General features: G+C 39.2%; 1 protein-coding gene across 3 annotated transcripts in view; it reads right to left on the reverse strand.

The window, feature by feature from the left end:
- The window catches only part of rgs14a (regulator of G protein signaling 14a), a 48248-nt gene that overhangs the window by 23872 nt on the left and 6619 nt on the right, over window positions 1–17757 (reverse strand). For 2 of the 3 annotated variants that reach the window (XM_060915240.1, XM_060915242.1), the window contains exons 2-6: window positions 15428–15449; window positions 13253–13422; window positions 8468–8560; window positions 5624–5767; window positions 5351–5497 (exon numbers count right to left, since the gene is read on the reverse strand). In XM_060915240.1, the coding sequence (XP_060771223.1) occupies window positions 5351–5497; window positions 5624–5767; window positions 8468–8560; window positions 13253–13422; window positions 15428–15449 (576 nt within the window). Of the gene's footprint in view, window positions 1–5350; window positions 5498–5623; window positions 5768–8467; window positions 8561–13252; window positions 13423–15427; window positions 15450–16849; window positions 17009–17757 lie in introns of all 3 variants that reach the window. The other variant, XM_060915241.1, reaches the window with a different exon arrangement.

The following is a 17757-nucleotide window of genomic DNA, read 5'->3' on the forward strand; positions in this document are numbered from 1 at the left end:
CCTCATTCTCATATATTTTTAGTAACATGTTTTTATATAATTTTTTAAACAGTTTTATGTTGGTGCTATTTTTGAGTTCATTATCCAGACCATTCCACAGTTGCACCCCACAGACTGTTATGCACATACTTTTCATAGTTGTTCTCACATTTACTCTCTTAAAATTTACGGTATTTCCCCTCTCAGGTTATACCCACCCTGCCTTTCCATAAACATATTTTGTACCTCACCCGGAAGAAGGTTGTGTCTTGCTTTATACATAATTTGTGCCGTCTTGTGTTTAACCAGATCCGTGAATTTCAGAGTGTGTGCTTTTACAAATAATGCGTTTGTATGCTCAAGATATCCCGTATTATTGACGATTCTTATTGCTCTTTTTTGTAATGTGCATAATGGCTGCAGGTTAGATTTGTAGGTATTACCCCATATCTCCACACAGTAGCTCAGATATGGAAGTATGAGTGCATTATACAGAGTATGTAACCGGTAGTGATTTATAGTCCAGAATGTGTCTTGATTTCCCCAAAATTGCAGTAATATTTGCTATTTTTGCTTTAACATGATTAATATGTGGTTTCCAGCAGATTTTATGATTAACAATCACACCCATAAATTTTATTTCATAAACTCTTTCTATGGTTATGTTGTCAATTTTCAATTCAACTTGAGGGTTCAACTTGTATTTTCCAAATAACATAATTTTTGTTTTACTCAAATTCAATGACAATTTGTTTACATTAAATCACCTTTTTAATTTATTGATTTCGGTTGTGATTGTCTCCATAAGCTGCTGTGCATTGTCCCCAGCGCAAAAGATGTTTGTATCATCAGCAAATAAAATGCATTTCATTATACATGATACATTGCATAAGTCATTAATATACAATATAAACAGTTTAGGACCTAAGACAGACCCTTGCAGTACTCCACACGTTATGGGCAAATAATCAGATGTGTGATCTCCAATTTTTACAAATTGCTGCCTGTTACTTAAGTACTCATAGCTCCTCACCCAGTCCAAACCAACCCCTCTGATACCATACCTCTCTAATTTGTTGAATAGAATGTCGTGATTTATTGTGTCAAACGCTTTCTTTAGATCTATGAAAATTCCCATAACATGTTTTTTATTGTCTATACCATTTGTGATTTTCTCGATAAGTTCCATTAATGCCAAGGTTGTTGATCTGTCTTTCCAGAATCCGTATTGACTGTCAGCTAAAAGTTTGTATTTTTCAATTTATTTATTGAGGAAAATGATCCAATATTGCATATCTGTGAGTGGCAAAAGTATGTGAACCTCTAGGATTAGCAGTTAATTTGAAAGTGAAATTAGAGTCAGGTGTTTCCAATCAATGGGATGACAATCAGGTGTGAGTGGGCACCCTGTTTTATTTAAAGAACACGGATCTATCAAAGTCTGATCTTTACAACACATGTTTGTGGAAGTGTATCATGGCATGGACAAAGGATATTTCTGAGGACCTCAGAAAAAGCATTGTTGATGCTCATCAGGCTGGAAAAGGTTACAAAACCATCTCTAAAGAGTTTGGACTCCACCAATCCACAGTCAGACAGATTGTTTACAAATGGAGGAAATTCAAGACCATTGTTACCCTCCCCAGGAGTGGTCGACCAACAAAGATCACTCCAAGAGCAAGGCGTGTAATCGTCGGCAAGGTCACAAAGGACCCCAGGGTAACTTCTAAGCAACTGAAGGCCTCTCTCACATTGGCTAATGTTAATGTTCATGAGTCCACCATCAGGAGAACACTGAACATCAATGGTGTGCATGGCAGGGTTGCAAGGAGAAAGCCACTGTTCTTCAAAAAGAACATTGCTGCTCGTCTGCAGTTTGCTAAAGATCATGTGGACAAGCCAGAAGGCTATTGGAAAAAATGTTTTGTGGATGGATGAGACCAAAATAGAACTTTTTGGTTTAAATGAGAAGCATTTGTTTGGAGAAAGGAAAACACTGCATTCCAGCATAAGAACCTTATCCTATCTGTGAAATATGGTGGTGGTACAGTAGCATCATGGTTTGGGCCTGTTTTGCTGCAACTGGACAAGGACAGCTTGCCATCATTGATGGAACAATGTGTATTGGAACAATTGAGAATTCTGAATTATACCAACGAATTCTAAAGGAAAAATGTCAGGATATCTGTCTATGAACTGAATCTCAAGAGAAGGTGGGTCATGCAGCAAGACAACGACCCTAAATACCTAAGTTGTTCTACCAAAGAATGGTTAAAGAAGAATAAAGTTAATGTTTTGGAATGGCCAAGTCAAAGTCTTGACCTTAATCCAATCAAAATGTTGTGGAAGGACCTGAAGTGAGCAGTTCATGTGAGGAAATCCACCAACATCCCAGAGTTGAAGCTGTTCTGTATGGAGGAATGGGTTAAAATTCCTCCAAGCCAGTGTGTAGGACTGATCAACAGTTACCGGAAATGTTTAGTTGCAGTTATTGCTGTCCAAGCGGGTCACACCAGATGCTGAAAGCAAAGGTTCACATACTTTTGCCACTCACAGATATGTAATGTTGGATCATTTTCCTCAATAAATAACTGACTAAGTATAATATTTTTGTCTCATTTGTTTAACTGGGTTCTCTTTATCTACTTTTAGGACTTGTGTGAAAATCTGATGATGTTTTAGGTCATATTTATGCAGAAATATAGAAAATTCTAAAGGGTTCACAAACTTTCAAGCACCACTGTACATCTGAAACTGTGACTGAATGTCATTCAATAAATGCAAGTGATAACCAGCGAAGTGCACGCGCACATTTCTGATGATGCTCCCATGCAGAAAAACACAAAATACATACACAATGCTGACACAGAAACATGCGAATCCATCGGAGTCAGTCACTATGTTTACATGGACAAAATATTTCAGAAAAAAAACAATATTCCTACTTAGCTGTTTGCATGGCTAACAAAAATGAATATTCCACTAATATTCTGGTTTACATGCAGCTGTGCATACTTCGATTGTCTAGTTAGTTTGTGTACAACCTAGGGAACTGACCTTAAACAGGTAAGAGGCTGTATGTTGTAAACTGCCATAAAAACCCTAATCAAGATGCATATTCCTCATTAGTTGTGTTACATATCCAAAGAACCTTCCCAAAACCTGAATAATATCAGCATATCTCACATGTCTTAATCTGAAAATGCAAATTCAGAATATCCAAATGGAATATGCTGTTTACATGGCTCATATCAAAACTCTGAATATTGTCAAATTTGTAATATTCCAGGAATATTAGTGTGCATGAAAATGTAGTGAGTGGCAGATGCTTGCACTGCAGTTCAGACCAGGCACACTGTTAGAAATAGGGGTACAGTAGGAGTCCATTTCTGTCCCCCAAGGTACAGTCTACACTAATGTACCCCCTAGAGCACATTATTAGTCCTCAAGGTAACTATGTACCTTTTTTAGGGCCAAAAAGGTACATATATGTTCCTAATCAGCATATAAAGGGTACAAATAAGTATCTTAGAGGGTCCTGCCCCAGTGACAAGCCATTGTACCCCTAAAGGTACAATCATGTACTTTATTTTCTGAAAGTGTACAGGTACACGTTACTCTTTCCCTTTTTGAAAGCCAAAACAGGAATGCTTATCAAAACAAAGACAATCCTGCCTCCACCCACCAATAATGCTTGCTACATTTAACAGTTATTCCATGAAATCAAGTCGTACATGAGCTGATAGCCAACAAAATGCATAGCGCCAAGTTGGCTATAAGCCATGTACGATGAGATTGAGTGGAATAACTGCTTTATTCTCTCCACATTCACTGGATTTTGAGAAACAGAACATTTTTATTTTTATTTTTTGCAAATTCAATAAATACAAACTTTATACAAAATGTCCAACAAAATCATTTCTGCTGAGAATGTAAACAAACGGACGAAATGACTAGCAAATTTGTGAAAAATGCTATAATGATAATTCTTGAAAAATAAAAAAAACAACATGTTCTTACCATCAAATGCTTTCATTCCATATTTTGTTGCTTTTTTTGTATTTTCTAGGGTTTTGTTTTCGAGTAGACTTTTTATTTCGTCCTCGATTGGTTCAGCAACATGTGCCACCATTTTGTTTTTCTCTACTCAAGGTATATGAGCTGATTGGCTACGCTACTACTCGTCTATCAGAGCGTATGATTGCTCATATCCAGTGAATGTGGATAGAATAATAAGCTGTGAGACTGGCAATCCACGTCATTTGTTCAACACCACTGACAATCATCTGACCAATCGCATCAGATGTGGTTGGAATTGTGGCTCCGTGGCGCACATTAAAGTGACACAGGTCACTTTATTAAAAAGATGAATAATACCCTGTGTAGCTAGAATAACCCCTAGGTACTTGAATCACATGCTGTATTGCTTGTGTGGCATGGTGGTGTAGTGGTTAGCACTGTCATCTCACAGCAAGAAGGTTGTGGGTTTGAGCCCAGTGGCCGACAGGGGCCTTTCTGTGTGGAGTTTGCACGTTCTCCCCGTGTCTGCTTGGGTTTCCTCTGGGTGCTCCGATTTCCCCCACAGTTCAAAGACATGCAGTTAGGTTAACATAGGACGGCCTTGGGCTGAAGTGCCCAAGAGTGGCGGCATGTACATATGCAGCGGCTTTGCTCTCCTGTGATGAACTAAATTTCATTGTACATTTGTGCAGTGACAATAAAGGCATTCTATTCTATTGCTGCCTCATGGTTATGAAGGAGAATGAACTGGAAAAACACCACATGCTAATGTTCACACTTGGGTACAGAAACAGCCAAAGTTTATCCTCATTATAATAAGATAACGAGTGAGGTCACAACAAACATGGCGGAACCGGGGGCCTCTGACACAGACTTGTTTGCTGTGTCCCCCCCCCCCCCCCCCCCTCCCTCTTTTCTGGTGCATTTTGCCTCTGGCAATGTCAGATACTTCCTTAAAATCATCATTCTTTTGTCTCAATTTAGGAGCCTTCATTTGATCTGGGCGATGTTTGCCATGGCTCCACGATCGTGACCTCTGACCCATGCATGAATTCATGTGACTTTTCCAAACTGGCTGCTGAGCGAGCAGTTTGTAAACAGACTAACACGTGGTTAGGACGCCCCGCATTAGGAAATAAAATATATTGAAACAAGTTGATGCATACCAGCTATGGGGATGGGTATCAGTTCTCACACAATTCAGAAAGGGGAGTGGATTAAATGATTCCTGAACCAGCACATCGACCTGTGTCACTTTAATTTAAATAAAACATACCTGTTGCTTTGCTGCTTGCTTGTGGGAATGAGGGTAACAGTATCAGTGAAGGATTGAATAGAAAATCAGTGTTACCTTCCTGCCACTGGTTGGAGTGACGCACTTATTTTGAGGCTCGAGGTCAGGCAGGGGTCGTCCCTCCACACTGGCCAGCATGCAGTTCTGATAGAGTGGAGAGCGCACGAACCGTGCGTAACTATCAAACTTCATCAACTTATAGATCTGCCCAGGAAATGGAGAGAGAGAGAGAGAGAGAGAGAGAGAGAGAGAGAGAGAGAGATCCAGTTACTTCATGATTACACAGACTATTTTATAATACAGTCCTACACAAGTGTGTGTGTTGTCTACCTGTTGCTGAGCTTTGCTAAACATTTCTGGTGTAGGTTTCTCCAGGTCACTCTTGTTAATGCGTGCCGTGTCATCTATGTTCACGGCATTGAAGGAATTCTCAGACAGATATAGATCGTAGATAGAGTGGGCTTGCTTCTTCAACTGAATGCCGAGAGAAAGAGGAAGAAACCAAACAAGCAGATGTGCACATCAGTATTACATTAATGTGAATGGATTTAACTCTGGACTTAACATATAATACCTGAAGACATTTTACTGATTTAATGTAGTGTAACATTATTATTAACATAAAACATAATATGGGGGGATCTGAATATCCAAATCAGCTACCGTGAGCAATAAAGTTAAAAAGTGTCTTGTAATGATACTGATATTAAAATCACCCATCATGTGATCATCACTTGACACTACAAATAATTTTCAAACAAGCAAACAAACATCACCACACCCCAAATTTAGGCACAAAAGCCATCGAGCTACACAGTGACCAGCAGAAAGAAAGAACATAAGCAAGCAAGTGAGTATGGGAGTCTTTTTTTCTTGCTGAGAAGGTAAGGCTTTTTTTTTTTTTTTTTTTGCTTTCAAACTTGACAGGAAGTTAATATGAGTGATCATCAGTTGATTTTTTTTTCTCTTTGTAGAACTACGTTTTCAACCACAATAGAAAACTGCACGTCCTAGATTTAGAAGACAACTTTTTACACAAGTGCTCAAAGGTTCACTGCTTCATTCACAATCTTCAGATATACCAGAAGACTTGGCTCATCAGAAAGCACATCGATATTAATAACAGAACATCCTCAGCTCTTCCTGTGTGTGTCTGCATAATTGGAGGTGCTCTTTTTTATGGTGCGGTTACCATTTGAGGTAAACCCTTGTTCTGGGCGGTTACACATTGCTGGATTATTTGTAGTAATTTGTATGTAGCAGGAAATCAACATCATTCATAGGCTAACTGACCATTTTATGAATCATGACTCCTAACAGGGGGATCTGAATAAGTTCAGTGTTCAGTTATGACTGTTTTTCTAATCTTCCTAAAACTCAGCTGATAGGCATATGTTAGGGGAGCTGGCAGCATGACTAGGCTTGGATTAGAATCCCTCATTTACCCAAACTCACATTGGATATAAACAGGGGATATAAAATCACAACACTAATGCATTTTAAATGCAATTTGGTGGACTACCATGCGTCCTGGAATATGCTAAAGCTTATCCGCATTGAGCTAAATGTTTCTCAGAGAAAGTCTCCAAATCAGTTGATTATGAAAATGTGTAAAACAAGAAGTCACTGACCGCAGTGACACACTTTCTTCATTTTCTCCACTATGTTGCATGACATGAGGAAGTAAATTAAAGTGGAGGGTGCGTTTATTTTGCAAGCGTTTGCATCCATTTGTCCCGTTAGAGGGGGTCTTCTGAATGATCATCTTGGATGAAACATTTCCACCCTGATGGTAGTGATCTTTTTCAGGATGACTCATTAAATGGTTTGATGAAAAGGAAAATCATATGCTATCATACACACCCAATGCCGAAGCAAAAAGCACGGCCGGCGCCAAATCAAAAAGCACGCCCAAGCCCAAATCAAAAGGCACGCCAGACCCCAAATCAAAAAGCACACCTGACCCCGAATCAAAAAAGGATGCCAGACCCCGAAACAAATGGCACGCCAGACACCGAATCAAAAAGCATGCCAGACAGCGAATCAAAAAGCACACCAGACGCCGAAGGAAAACGCACACCCAAGCTCAACTCAAAAGCATGCCCGACCCCGAATCACATGACACGCCAGACCTCCAATCAAATGACATGCCAGACCCCGAACCAAAAAACACAGCCGACCCTGAATCAAAAAACATGGCCAAACCTGAATCAAAAAACCCTCCCAACCCCGAATTAAAACGCATGCCCAACCCAAATCAAATGACATGCCCGACCCTGAATCAAATGGCACGCCTGACCCCAAATCAAAAAAGTACACCCGACCCTGAATCAAAAAAGCATACCCGAGCATGAATCAAAAAAGCACACCCGACCACGAATCAAAAAGCACGTCTGACCCGGAATCAAAAAGCACACCTGACCACGAATCAAAAAGCACGCCCAAACCCGAATCAAAAAGCACACCTGACCCTGAATCAAAAACACACCCAATTCTGAATCAAAAAGCACACCCAACCATGAATCAAAAAGCACGCCCGAACATGAATCAAAAAGCACGCCCGACCATGAATCAAAAAGCACACCTGGCCATGAATCAAAAAGCACACCCGATTCCGAATCAAAAAGCACACCTGACCATGAATCAAAAAGCACACCCGATTCCGAATCAAAAAGCACACCTGACCATGAATCAAAAAGCACACCCGATTCCGAATCAAAAAGCACACCTGTCCCCAAATCAAAAGGATGCCCCGACCCTGAGTCAAAAGCACGCCCCGACCCCGAATCAGACACACCCACCACTCAATCCAATACCCATCCAACTCAGAAAAAAATAAATGCACTTGAATCAAAATACACCCGACTCAGGTTCAAACACATCTTGCTCCAACTCAAATGTAAATGACCCAGGAAAAAAATAAATGCACTCTATCCCAAATCAAAACACACACCTGTCTGAGAATCAAACACACCTGATACAAAAACTTTACTGACAGTAAAAATTGAAGCAGTCTGAATAAATGACCTATACCAGTAGATGTCCAACCTAAAATACTTGCTGCTAAATTCAGTGTGATCAATGTGTTTGGAAAATAGCTCTGAAAATGTACAGATGGACCATGAAAAACAGTAATGAGTGATTCATACAGTATGTGTGTGGAAACATTCCTACCTCATCCAGATTAGTAGGTGGAATCTTCTGGAACTTCTCACAGGCCTGCCAGAAGAGGATGTTCTCAGCACTCACCTCCGAATTGAGAAAAGCCTGAGGACGGATTTATATCAGAAAACAATTTCAAACCATTTTCATGAATATAAAGTAGGGATTTTACAGCTGTGCTAAAGTGAAGTTAAAATATTTTCCAGCATAAACAGAAGTGTGTAGATTTTGTTTTGTTTTAAAAGCATTAGTTACATGTCTAAATGAAGCAAAGATGTTAAACAGGAAGCTGGCCATAATTTTGACTTGAGAGTGTAGATATTAATCTAATACCTATTTAAATAAGTACCTAACATCCGCAGACACTCTTTATTTCTGCTGCTAACTTCATTTAACGCCACTGAGAGAAATTATTTAGCACTGCAGGATGAGTGCTCCCTCTCTCTCTCTCTCTCTCTCTCCCCTACTTATAAAACTATAAAACTTTGCTTTCCAATGAATGTTAAGTTTTCATGCTCCATTTTCTGAGATAGATACTCATTTATATTGGAATAATATTCATTTATTTCAGCATTTTGTTGAAGTAACTGTGTAAATGTAGAAAAAAAGAAAAGTAGATTAATTATAAGTATTGCTAAATAACCAGATTATTGGGACACAACCAAGGTAATAATAATAATAATAATAATAATAATAATAATAACTCATATCTGGAAATGTTTCCAGAGAAATATTTCGCAAGGCAGCTGTGAGTTGGGGTGGTATGGTGGTGTAGTGGTTAGCGCTGTTGCCTCACAGCAAGAAGGTCCGGGTTTGAGCCCCGTGGCCGACGAGGGCCTTTCTCTGTGGAGTTTGCATGTTCTCCCCGTGTCCACATGGGTTTCCTCTGGGTGCTCTGGTTTCCCCAAAGTCTTTCCCCTCCAAAGACATGCAGGTTAGGTTAACTGGTGACTCTAAATTGACCGTAGGTGTGAATGTGAGTGTGAATGGTTGTCTGTGTCTATGTGTCAGCCCTGTGATGACCTGGCGACTTGTCCAGGGTGTACCCCCCCTTTCGCCCGTAGTCGGCTGGGATAGGCTCCAGCTTGCCTGCGACCCTGTAGAACAGGATAAAGTGGCTAGAGATAATGAAATGAGATGAGCTGTGAATTGGCTAAAGCAAATCATTAACCACCATCCTCCTCTGAGTCATGCAAATACACTGCACTATGGGAAAGGACAGTTTTATACTATATATATATATATATATATATATATATATATATATATATATATATATATATATATATAAGCAGCAAATTTTGTTTGTTTGTCTTGAGCTAACGTCACCATTTCTTGATGGGTTTTCACCAAATTTGGCAAATAGGTCCGGGGATGACCTGGAATTTTGCAAATATAAACAAAATTTATGTATGTGCCCCATTGGGTCCCCAGTGGGCCCCTGGGTGGTGGATGTTTGGATTTTTGTTTGTCTTGGGTTAACATCACCATTTCTTGACAGATCTTCACCAAATTTGACATGGAAGTTTGGGGGCAACCCAGAATTTTGCTATATTTTTTTTTCTTTTTTTTTCATGCGTGTTTTTCGTACAAGCTACATCCGGGACATTGAGAACCAAAACCGTGACATAAATCTCTAAATGTCACTCGTGAGGAGATCGATGAATTGTTTTGATAAGTTTTGGTACTTTTTTTTGTTTGTGTGTCTATATAATAAAAAGAAAATCACACACTGGCTTGAAGATATGAAGTTTATCTTCTCATGTTGAAAAACTCACATTTTTCATACGAAATACATCACAGATCTGAGTAACATATTTCCCAATATTTCACTCCCATGACATCACTCCGAGTGTTTTCCTGCTGACTAGATGCGTGTTGTCAAAATGACGAACCGGTTCAAAATTAAAATTCTTTTGATTCACTTGCAGGGTTTTTTTTTGTTTGTTTGTGGATGTGTCCATATATCCATATAATATAAAGAACATTACAGGGTAGCACAAAGATATATATGAGAGAGAGAGAGAGAGAGAGAGAGAGAGAGAGAGAGAGAGATCGAGATCACACACATACAGTACTGTGCACCCTATTTTTTCATACAAACTTTGTTATAGATTTCTATTGTATGACTTCTACATTATCAAGTCAGTACAAAAACATTTTAGAGTTCCAAACGTTTGTTTTCCAGCAAAAAATTAAATGTTACAGAAAAGAAATGTGTGTATCTGAGCAGCATATTACACATGAGATCACTTTTCAGATTAAAAAAGAAAACATAATGAAGGCTGCTGGGTTTTGGTGCAAAATGAAGAAGTGAGTGTGAGAGTCAAAGTATCCAGAAGAACTGTGGCTGGTTCTGTAAGATGCTCAGTAACATTACAGTACAACTGTCGCATTCCTAATATCAAGCCACTCCTGAACCAGAGATAACATCAGAAGCATCTTACCTGGGCTAAGGAGAGAAAGAACTGGACTGTTGCTCAGTAGTCCAAAGTCCTCTTTTGAGGTGAAAGTAAATTTTGCATTTCATTTGGAAATCAAGGTCCTAGAGTCTGGAGGAAGAGTGGAGGGGCACAGAATCCAAGGTGTTTGAAGTCCAGTGTGAAGTTCCTGCAGTCTGTGTTGATTTGGGGTGCCATGTCATCTGCTGGTGTTGGTCCACTGTGTCAACTGAGCAACGCCCAAATAGTTTGTTATGCCAAAAAGTTTGTAAAACTGAAATGGACCCACTTGCAAATGTGCGCAGCTTTCCGATTTAAACTGTTTTTTTCTCATCCTTATACTTCCTATGTTTCATGGACTGTAACGGATTTGCTTATTTAATAATTTTAATACAGAATTTACTTTGAAATTATAATCAGACACTCCAACGCCCCCCCTAAAAAAAAAAATTGGATCTGCGCAATTCAGCCGTGAAAAAGGCGGCATCCGCCAAAAGGCGCGCTGTAGAATATATAAAGTTGTATATATCAGACAGCCTTTAAAGTTTGATGAAGTCAGTTTCAGGCTTTGGAGCAGGCTTTGGCAGTTTCAGGCTTTGGCAGCCCTGCATAGTCACTTGTATCTTTGTCCACTTCGTAGGGGTCAATTCCCCCAATCAAGGCCAGTTTGGTTGCATACCGTTGTCGTGAGATGTCGTCTAATGTATCTATATACTTCTGTTTGCTTGATTTTGCTGACATTGATCTTTATTTTAGAAAACTGACTATATAACTTCATAAATTCGTCCGAGATAACGTAGCCGGTAATGGCGATGGTCCGTTTTGTTTGACCCACAAGATGGCGGCTGGAGGGCTTTCCCCGGAATGCCGTGACATCAGTGAAAACTATGTATTGCAGTTCACTGACTGAGTTAAAGGATCACGGACAGAGGTGACGATTTCTTCATCTGTTATGGAAATGATGGAGGTTAACGGTGTATTGTTGTCAGTGTCCACCCACTGACTCGGTCTGTTTTCTAAATATTCACTATTCAGTTCATTCATGTATTGCAAATCACCAATGATGTCAGCAGCCATTTCATCCTTTTATAGATCATTTGATCACCATTTTCAATAATTGTTCGTGATCAACACTTAAGCAAGACTTGTTCCGCCTTTGATTTATGGTGTCAACATGTATTGTTAACTTGAGTGCGGACTTCATGACTTATTGTTTGTGTTTGTCTCTGGGGGAAGAAGAGTGTATGGCTCAGTGATTTTTTTTTTTAAGACTCCGACTCATTGTCACTAAAATTGAGGGACACATACTTAGCTTGTTATATGTGAAAGTTCATATTAAAAGAGTTCATTATAGCAGGGTTGCAGTGTATTTATTTCTAGCAAATGGAACCTGCTTATTTAATACATTGCCAGCTTTTCAACATCTGGAGTTTTATTTATTTATTTATTTATTTATTTTATTTCAGTTTGCCCAATATTGCCCATTATTCAAGTGTGCTCATTGAAAAAAAAAAAGTTTAGAAGAAAATTAAAAATCAAAAACAAATTAAAATAAAAAAATAAAAAACAAAAATAGATCTTTGTATTTACAAACTTTATGAATGTAGGTATACTATTTTTTTTTGTTGGTGAAATAGAAACTGTAAGGAAGCCCAAACTTAGATTTGTCATGTTTATTAAATGTGTTTTGTTTTTGTGCCCATTTTGAGTGATCTGCCTATTCCAGTTCAATCAATTTATTCCATCCATCCATTATCTGTAGCTGCTAATCCTGTACAGGGTTGCAGGCAAGTTGGAAGCTATCCCAGCTGACTATGGGCGAGAAGTGGGGTACACCCTGGACAAGTCACCAGATCATCACAGGGCTGACACATAGAGACAAACAACCATTCACACTCACATTCACACATACAGTCAATTTAGAGCCACCAATTATCCTAACCTGCATGTCTTTGGACTGCGGGGGAAACCGGAGCACCCGGAGGAAACCCATGCAGACACGGGGAGAACATGCAAACTCCACACAGAAAGGCCCTCGCCGGCCACTGGGCTTGAACCCAGAACCTTCTTGTTGTGAGGCAACAGTGCTAACCACTACACCACCGTGCTGCCCCTTTTACTCCAGTAATAATAATAATAATAATAAAAAACACCCCACTACACCACAACCACACCACACATTTTTCTCTTATACCTATATCTTACTTGTATAGCATTTGACTTTTCAGTATTTATTTTTGTCTCATTTTCCACTTTCACAGAGGAATTCTTATGTGGATAAAGGATAAAACAAGCAACCATTTGAGGAAAGAAAATAAAGAAAGTGTGCGGTGAAAATTCCGGTATGAACTCTTACGGTAAAGTAGCGCACTCCAACTGGGTCCTCCATCAGGCGTTCGAAGCATACGGCCCAGCTGACTACCCTGCTGGCTGGACCATCTACTCCACTAGGAAGCTCTCCTCCAGCAGAGCTGCTGCTCAGACTCGGGCTGCTGCCTGTACCCGACAACCTCGACATGTTCAACTCTTCAGAGAGATGAGGAGAAAGCATGTAAAGCACAACGGTTTCATTTCTTTCCAAAAGTACAGAATCATAGGTTTAAAGATGCATCAGTCATATTTTTTACTGTCATTATTATTTTTAAGAATAATGGAAAAATCTGGGGAACATGAAAGAATCATTGCGTGTAATTGTACAGAGAAAGATGGTCCTGAGGAAACAACTCCTGGCTTGTGTTTACATTCCTCCTGCCAGTCATGTCAAAGACACATCCACTTTATAAAGCTAACATGGCAGAATTCAATGTTGTACACCAACATTGCGAGATACTGGAGTTGTGCGGAAAAGCTGGATGCTGCTTTTCCAAGATGGATGAACCTCCTGACTGACTGTAAAGTCAGACAGAGATTTGGTAACATTAATCCGATCTTTAAGTTAAGGTGAAAAACTAGTAAACTGCTTGGATTCACGACAACATGAACAAGTCAGTACACCAGAACGTCAAGGACGTAGTAGCTCATCTGGCCTGCCATCAAACCAATCATGACAACCAAAACATCAAATAGAACTGAAATGTGACAATGTGAGAAAGGACCAACCTCCACGATGAATTGTTTACAACAGGAAAATCTACAAAGGACTACATTTTGTTCCCCGAGGGAAGATCGACCCAAAACATCAACCAGAACTGAATTTGCATGATAAATGAGAGAGGAGATACGATTCTAGTCAGAAGAAAAATTGTTAAGTTACTAATTTGTTCGCAAAAAAATTGACAATACAAAGACCGAGTGTTGTACAGGAGGTCGAGTTCTTTCAAATAAAACAATCAGAACTGAAATCCATTGAGAACTGAGGGAGGGAGGAGATACGATTTAACTGAAAATAAAAGTTGTAAACAAATTGCTTACAACAAGCAAATCAACAAACAAATGACCAAGTTTTGATCCTCATGGGAAGATCGACCCAAAACATCAACCACAACTGAAATTGGATAAGAAATTAGAGAGGAGATACAATTCTAGTGAGAGGCCTGGGAAATTCATTAATTTGGCCTAATTACTAACTTGCTAGCAAAAAATTTGACAAAACAATGACCAAGTTTTGTGCAGAGTGATGAGTTGTTTCAAATAAAACAATCAAAACAGAAATCCATGCAGAATTGACAGAGGAGATACGATTTAACTGAATTGTGGACGACGGATGGATGACGGACACCATGGCAACAGCTCATCGGCCGTATGGACATAATGCTAATTATTTGGTGTTTGTGTTTATTGCTAATATTGTAAGTTGAAACGGTAGAATGCAATGTGTCTGAACTCTGCTGGCTGGGTTCACAGTTGGGCGGGGCTTTATGTGCATGGAGTTGAAGAGTAAACAAATCATTTTAATGTTTGTATTTCACTCTGCAATTTTGCATGAAACACTGATAGCCAATGAGCTGTTCATGAGAAATTGGTTTGAGATATTCTTCAAGATTCCAGGTTTTGAGATTTGGGACAATTCATCAGGACTCGGGTACATAATGTTAAAAAAAAAAAGGGTGAGATATTTTAATTCTTGCGTGGGCAGAGTTTGATGACTGAAACATGATCCACAACAACAGTCTGGTGAAATCTGTCACTATATCACTATATCAATATATCTTGTGTAGCTCAGGCTTAAGTATGCATGCAGTCAATTAATCATCATGTCCTCTTTCCTCATCCTCCTCCTCCTCTCCATGCTTGGCAGAATGCTTCCTCAGTGCCATCTGTCTGCTGCAGTGAGATTTTCCGCTGTTCCCCTTCACCAAACTCTTCCAACTTTAATATTAATATGCATATTAAATCCACACATCCATCACTTTCTCATGCTTTAGGATAAAAAAAAAAGCTTGGTGTAAAACAAATCCTTCTCATTTTCCCCTCTAAGCTGAACTCAAGAAATCCTGTACTTGTCCCAGATGTATGAGACGTGAAGATTAAACACGTCAATCAACAGAGAACAAAAGCAACAGTGCAACTTCAGAATTCAATTTGCACTTACCCCCATCCGAAACTGCCTGCGTCTGCAAGAACCAAAAACACACAAGAGAAAAAGTCAACCAGTGAAATCAACTTTAACAAAAGAACATACAGGAATGACAGTAAAGTCACGAGATGCCAACAGGATATCGTCTCCCAAACAGCTGAACAGTTTGCTTTTGCACTAAAAGGTGCTCAGTGCACACTGGCAGCTGTTACGCAGGAAACGGACGTTTCATCATCTCGGTTTTCGTGAGTGACACATCTGACATCATTCTCACAACTCCCATATGCAGGATTCTCAATGACACCCTCATTTCTGTGCCGTCAACTAATCCTAGTAAATTTCCCCCTCTTTCTGAAGCTCTTAAGTGTACTTTTGAATTGCATTAAGTGCAAAAGTTTGCACACCCACCTGGCTTTCATTTATATATATATATATATATATATATATATAAGTTTTTTTTAATGAAATGGAGCAAGTTCTATAACAAGACAAAATCAAACCCATATTAAAAGAACAAGTGTTGCCAAGCAAAACAAACCTCACCTGACAGCATTTATTTTACACCAATATGTTGATAATAGTCATATTTCTCAATCATCAGCTGTCAGGTTATAGTCCTATGAAAATCCATGACCTTGAGTTTGACATTTCAAAGTCATTCAAGCTCAAAGGCTATGGCAGCAACTAAAAGCCCATATGGAATTTCTTATATGTTATTAATGGTAAACATCTGGCTATCATGAACCACTATAGTCCTATGAAAACCCATGACCTTCAGCTTGACCTTTCAAGGTCACTCAAGGTCAAAGATCATGGTGTCAAATGAAAGCCCATATGGCACTTCCTATAAGTTGATAATGGTATCTGTCTACCATCAACTGTTTTCAAGTTACAGCCCTCTGAAAATCCGTGACCTTGAATTTGACCTTTCAAACATGATGCCAAATGAAAGGCCATATGGGAGTTCCTATATGCTCATAATAGGAAACATCTGTCTATCGGCAACCGTTTTTGAATTATAATGGAAAATATGTTATTTTGACCGAAAGGTTGACCTTTCCGGTGACCTTGGCCTTCACCTTGACCTGATTACTTCCAAAATTTAAGCAGGTAATCTATGGGCCATTGCCCACCTACCCTGAAATTTTTAATTCAATCGGTGCAACCGTCTAGACACTACATTGTTAACAGACACACACAAACAAACAAACCGCACTAATTACAATACCTTGCCCCATTTTACTCTGTCACGGGCGAGGTAAAATTGGCTAGAAAAGGAGATCTTGGTCACCAGAACTGATCATCTGGCAAGAGTTTTAACAGTTATTTCAAGATGAATGAGGAACAATTAGCCAAAACAACATGTCAAATTTCAAACACATAAGAAAAAATGCAAAATGTATACTGTTCTTACTCATCAGATGACATTGGGCATACCTAACAACCTGTGTTTTCTCTCTCTCTCTCTCCCTTCACTCTGTGTCCCTCTGAGTTACATGTCGATCCTGAGACCAAGATCCTGACCTCTTCTGCTCTTCAGACCTGCCTGATCCACCCCGATGCCCTACATCTGGCTGGAGTCTCATCACATCACTCCTGTGGAGGACGGCCCCATATGGACAGTCAAAAGTTGCTCTTGGAAGACGCTCTGGACACTTACAGTAATGCTTTTATGGCTGAGGACTAGTTGACTTGCTAACTTTAGGACTGCAGTTGTCATGAACAGTTTTGCACTCAAGTTTCCATCAATGAACAGTTTGTAACTTCAACGAAACTGAACTCATGTTAAAAATATAATGAATTTCCTGGTTACACAGTTATACTTTGTGACTATATCAGACACTGTTATAAAAGCAAATTATTTATAATCATGTTATCTGTTATCACCCAAATGAGGATGGGTTCCATTTTGAGTCTGGTTCCTCTCAAGGTTTCTTCCTCATGTCATCTGAGGGAGTTTTTCTTTGCCACCGTCACCACAGGCTTGCTCATTAGGGATAGATTAGGGAAAAATCAGCTCATGTTTAAAGTCTTTAATTTTCTGTAAAGCTGCTTTGCAACAATGTCTATTGTTAAAAACGCGATACAAATAAATTTGACTTGAAACATGTATAATGTTACTAAAAATCACTGGGGTTATAAAAGCAAAAAGGAGAGCAGACGAGCTATCGGAGATTATTATACATACAGGACACTTTTTCGATGGAATAAAAACGTGTTCTTTTCCCTTCTAGTGAGTTTCATTCATTTGGTTTGATAGCATGCAGTATTGTTAGCATATCGCTTATCCTATGTATATTACGTCACTCTACCCAATGGAGAATGAATGTTGAATATGGTTTACG

The sequence above is a fragment of the Neoarius graeffei genome, chromosome 2 (genome assembly GCF_027579695.1).
Source record: "Neoarius graeffei isolate fNeoGra1 chromosome 2, fNeoGra1.pri, whole genome shotgun sequence".
NCBI lineage: Eukaryota > Metazoa > Chordata > Actinopteri > Siluriformes > Ariidae > Neoarius > Neoarius graeffei.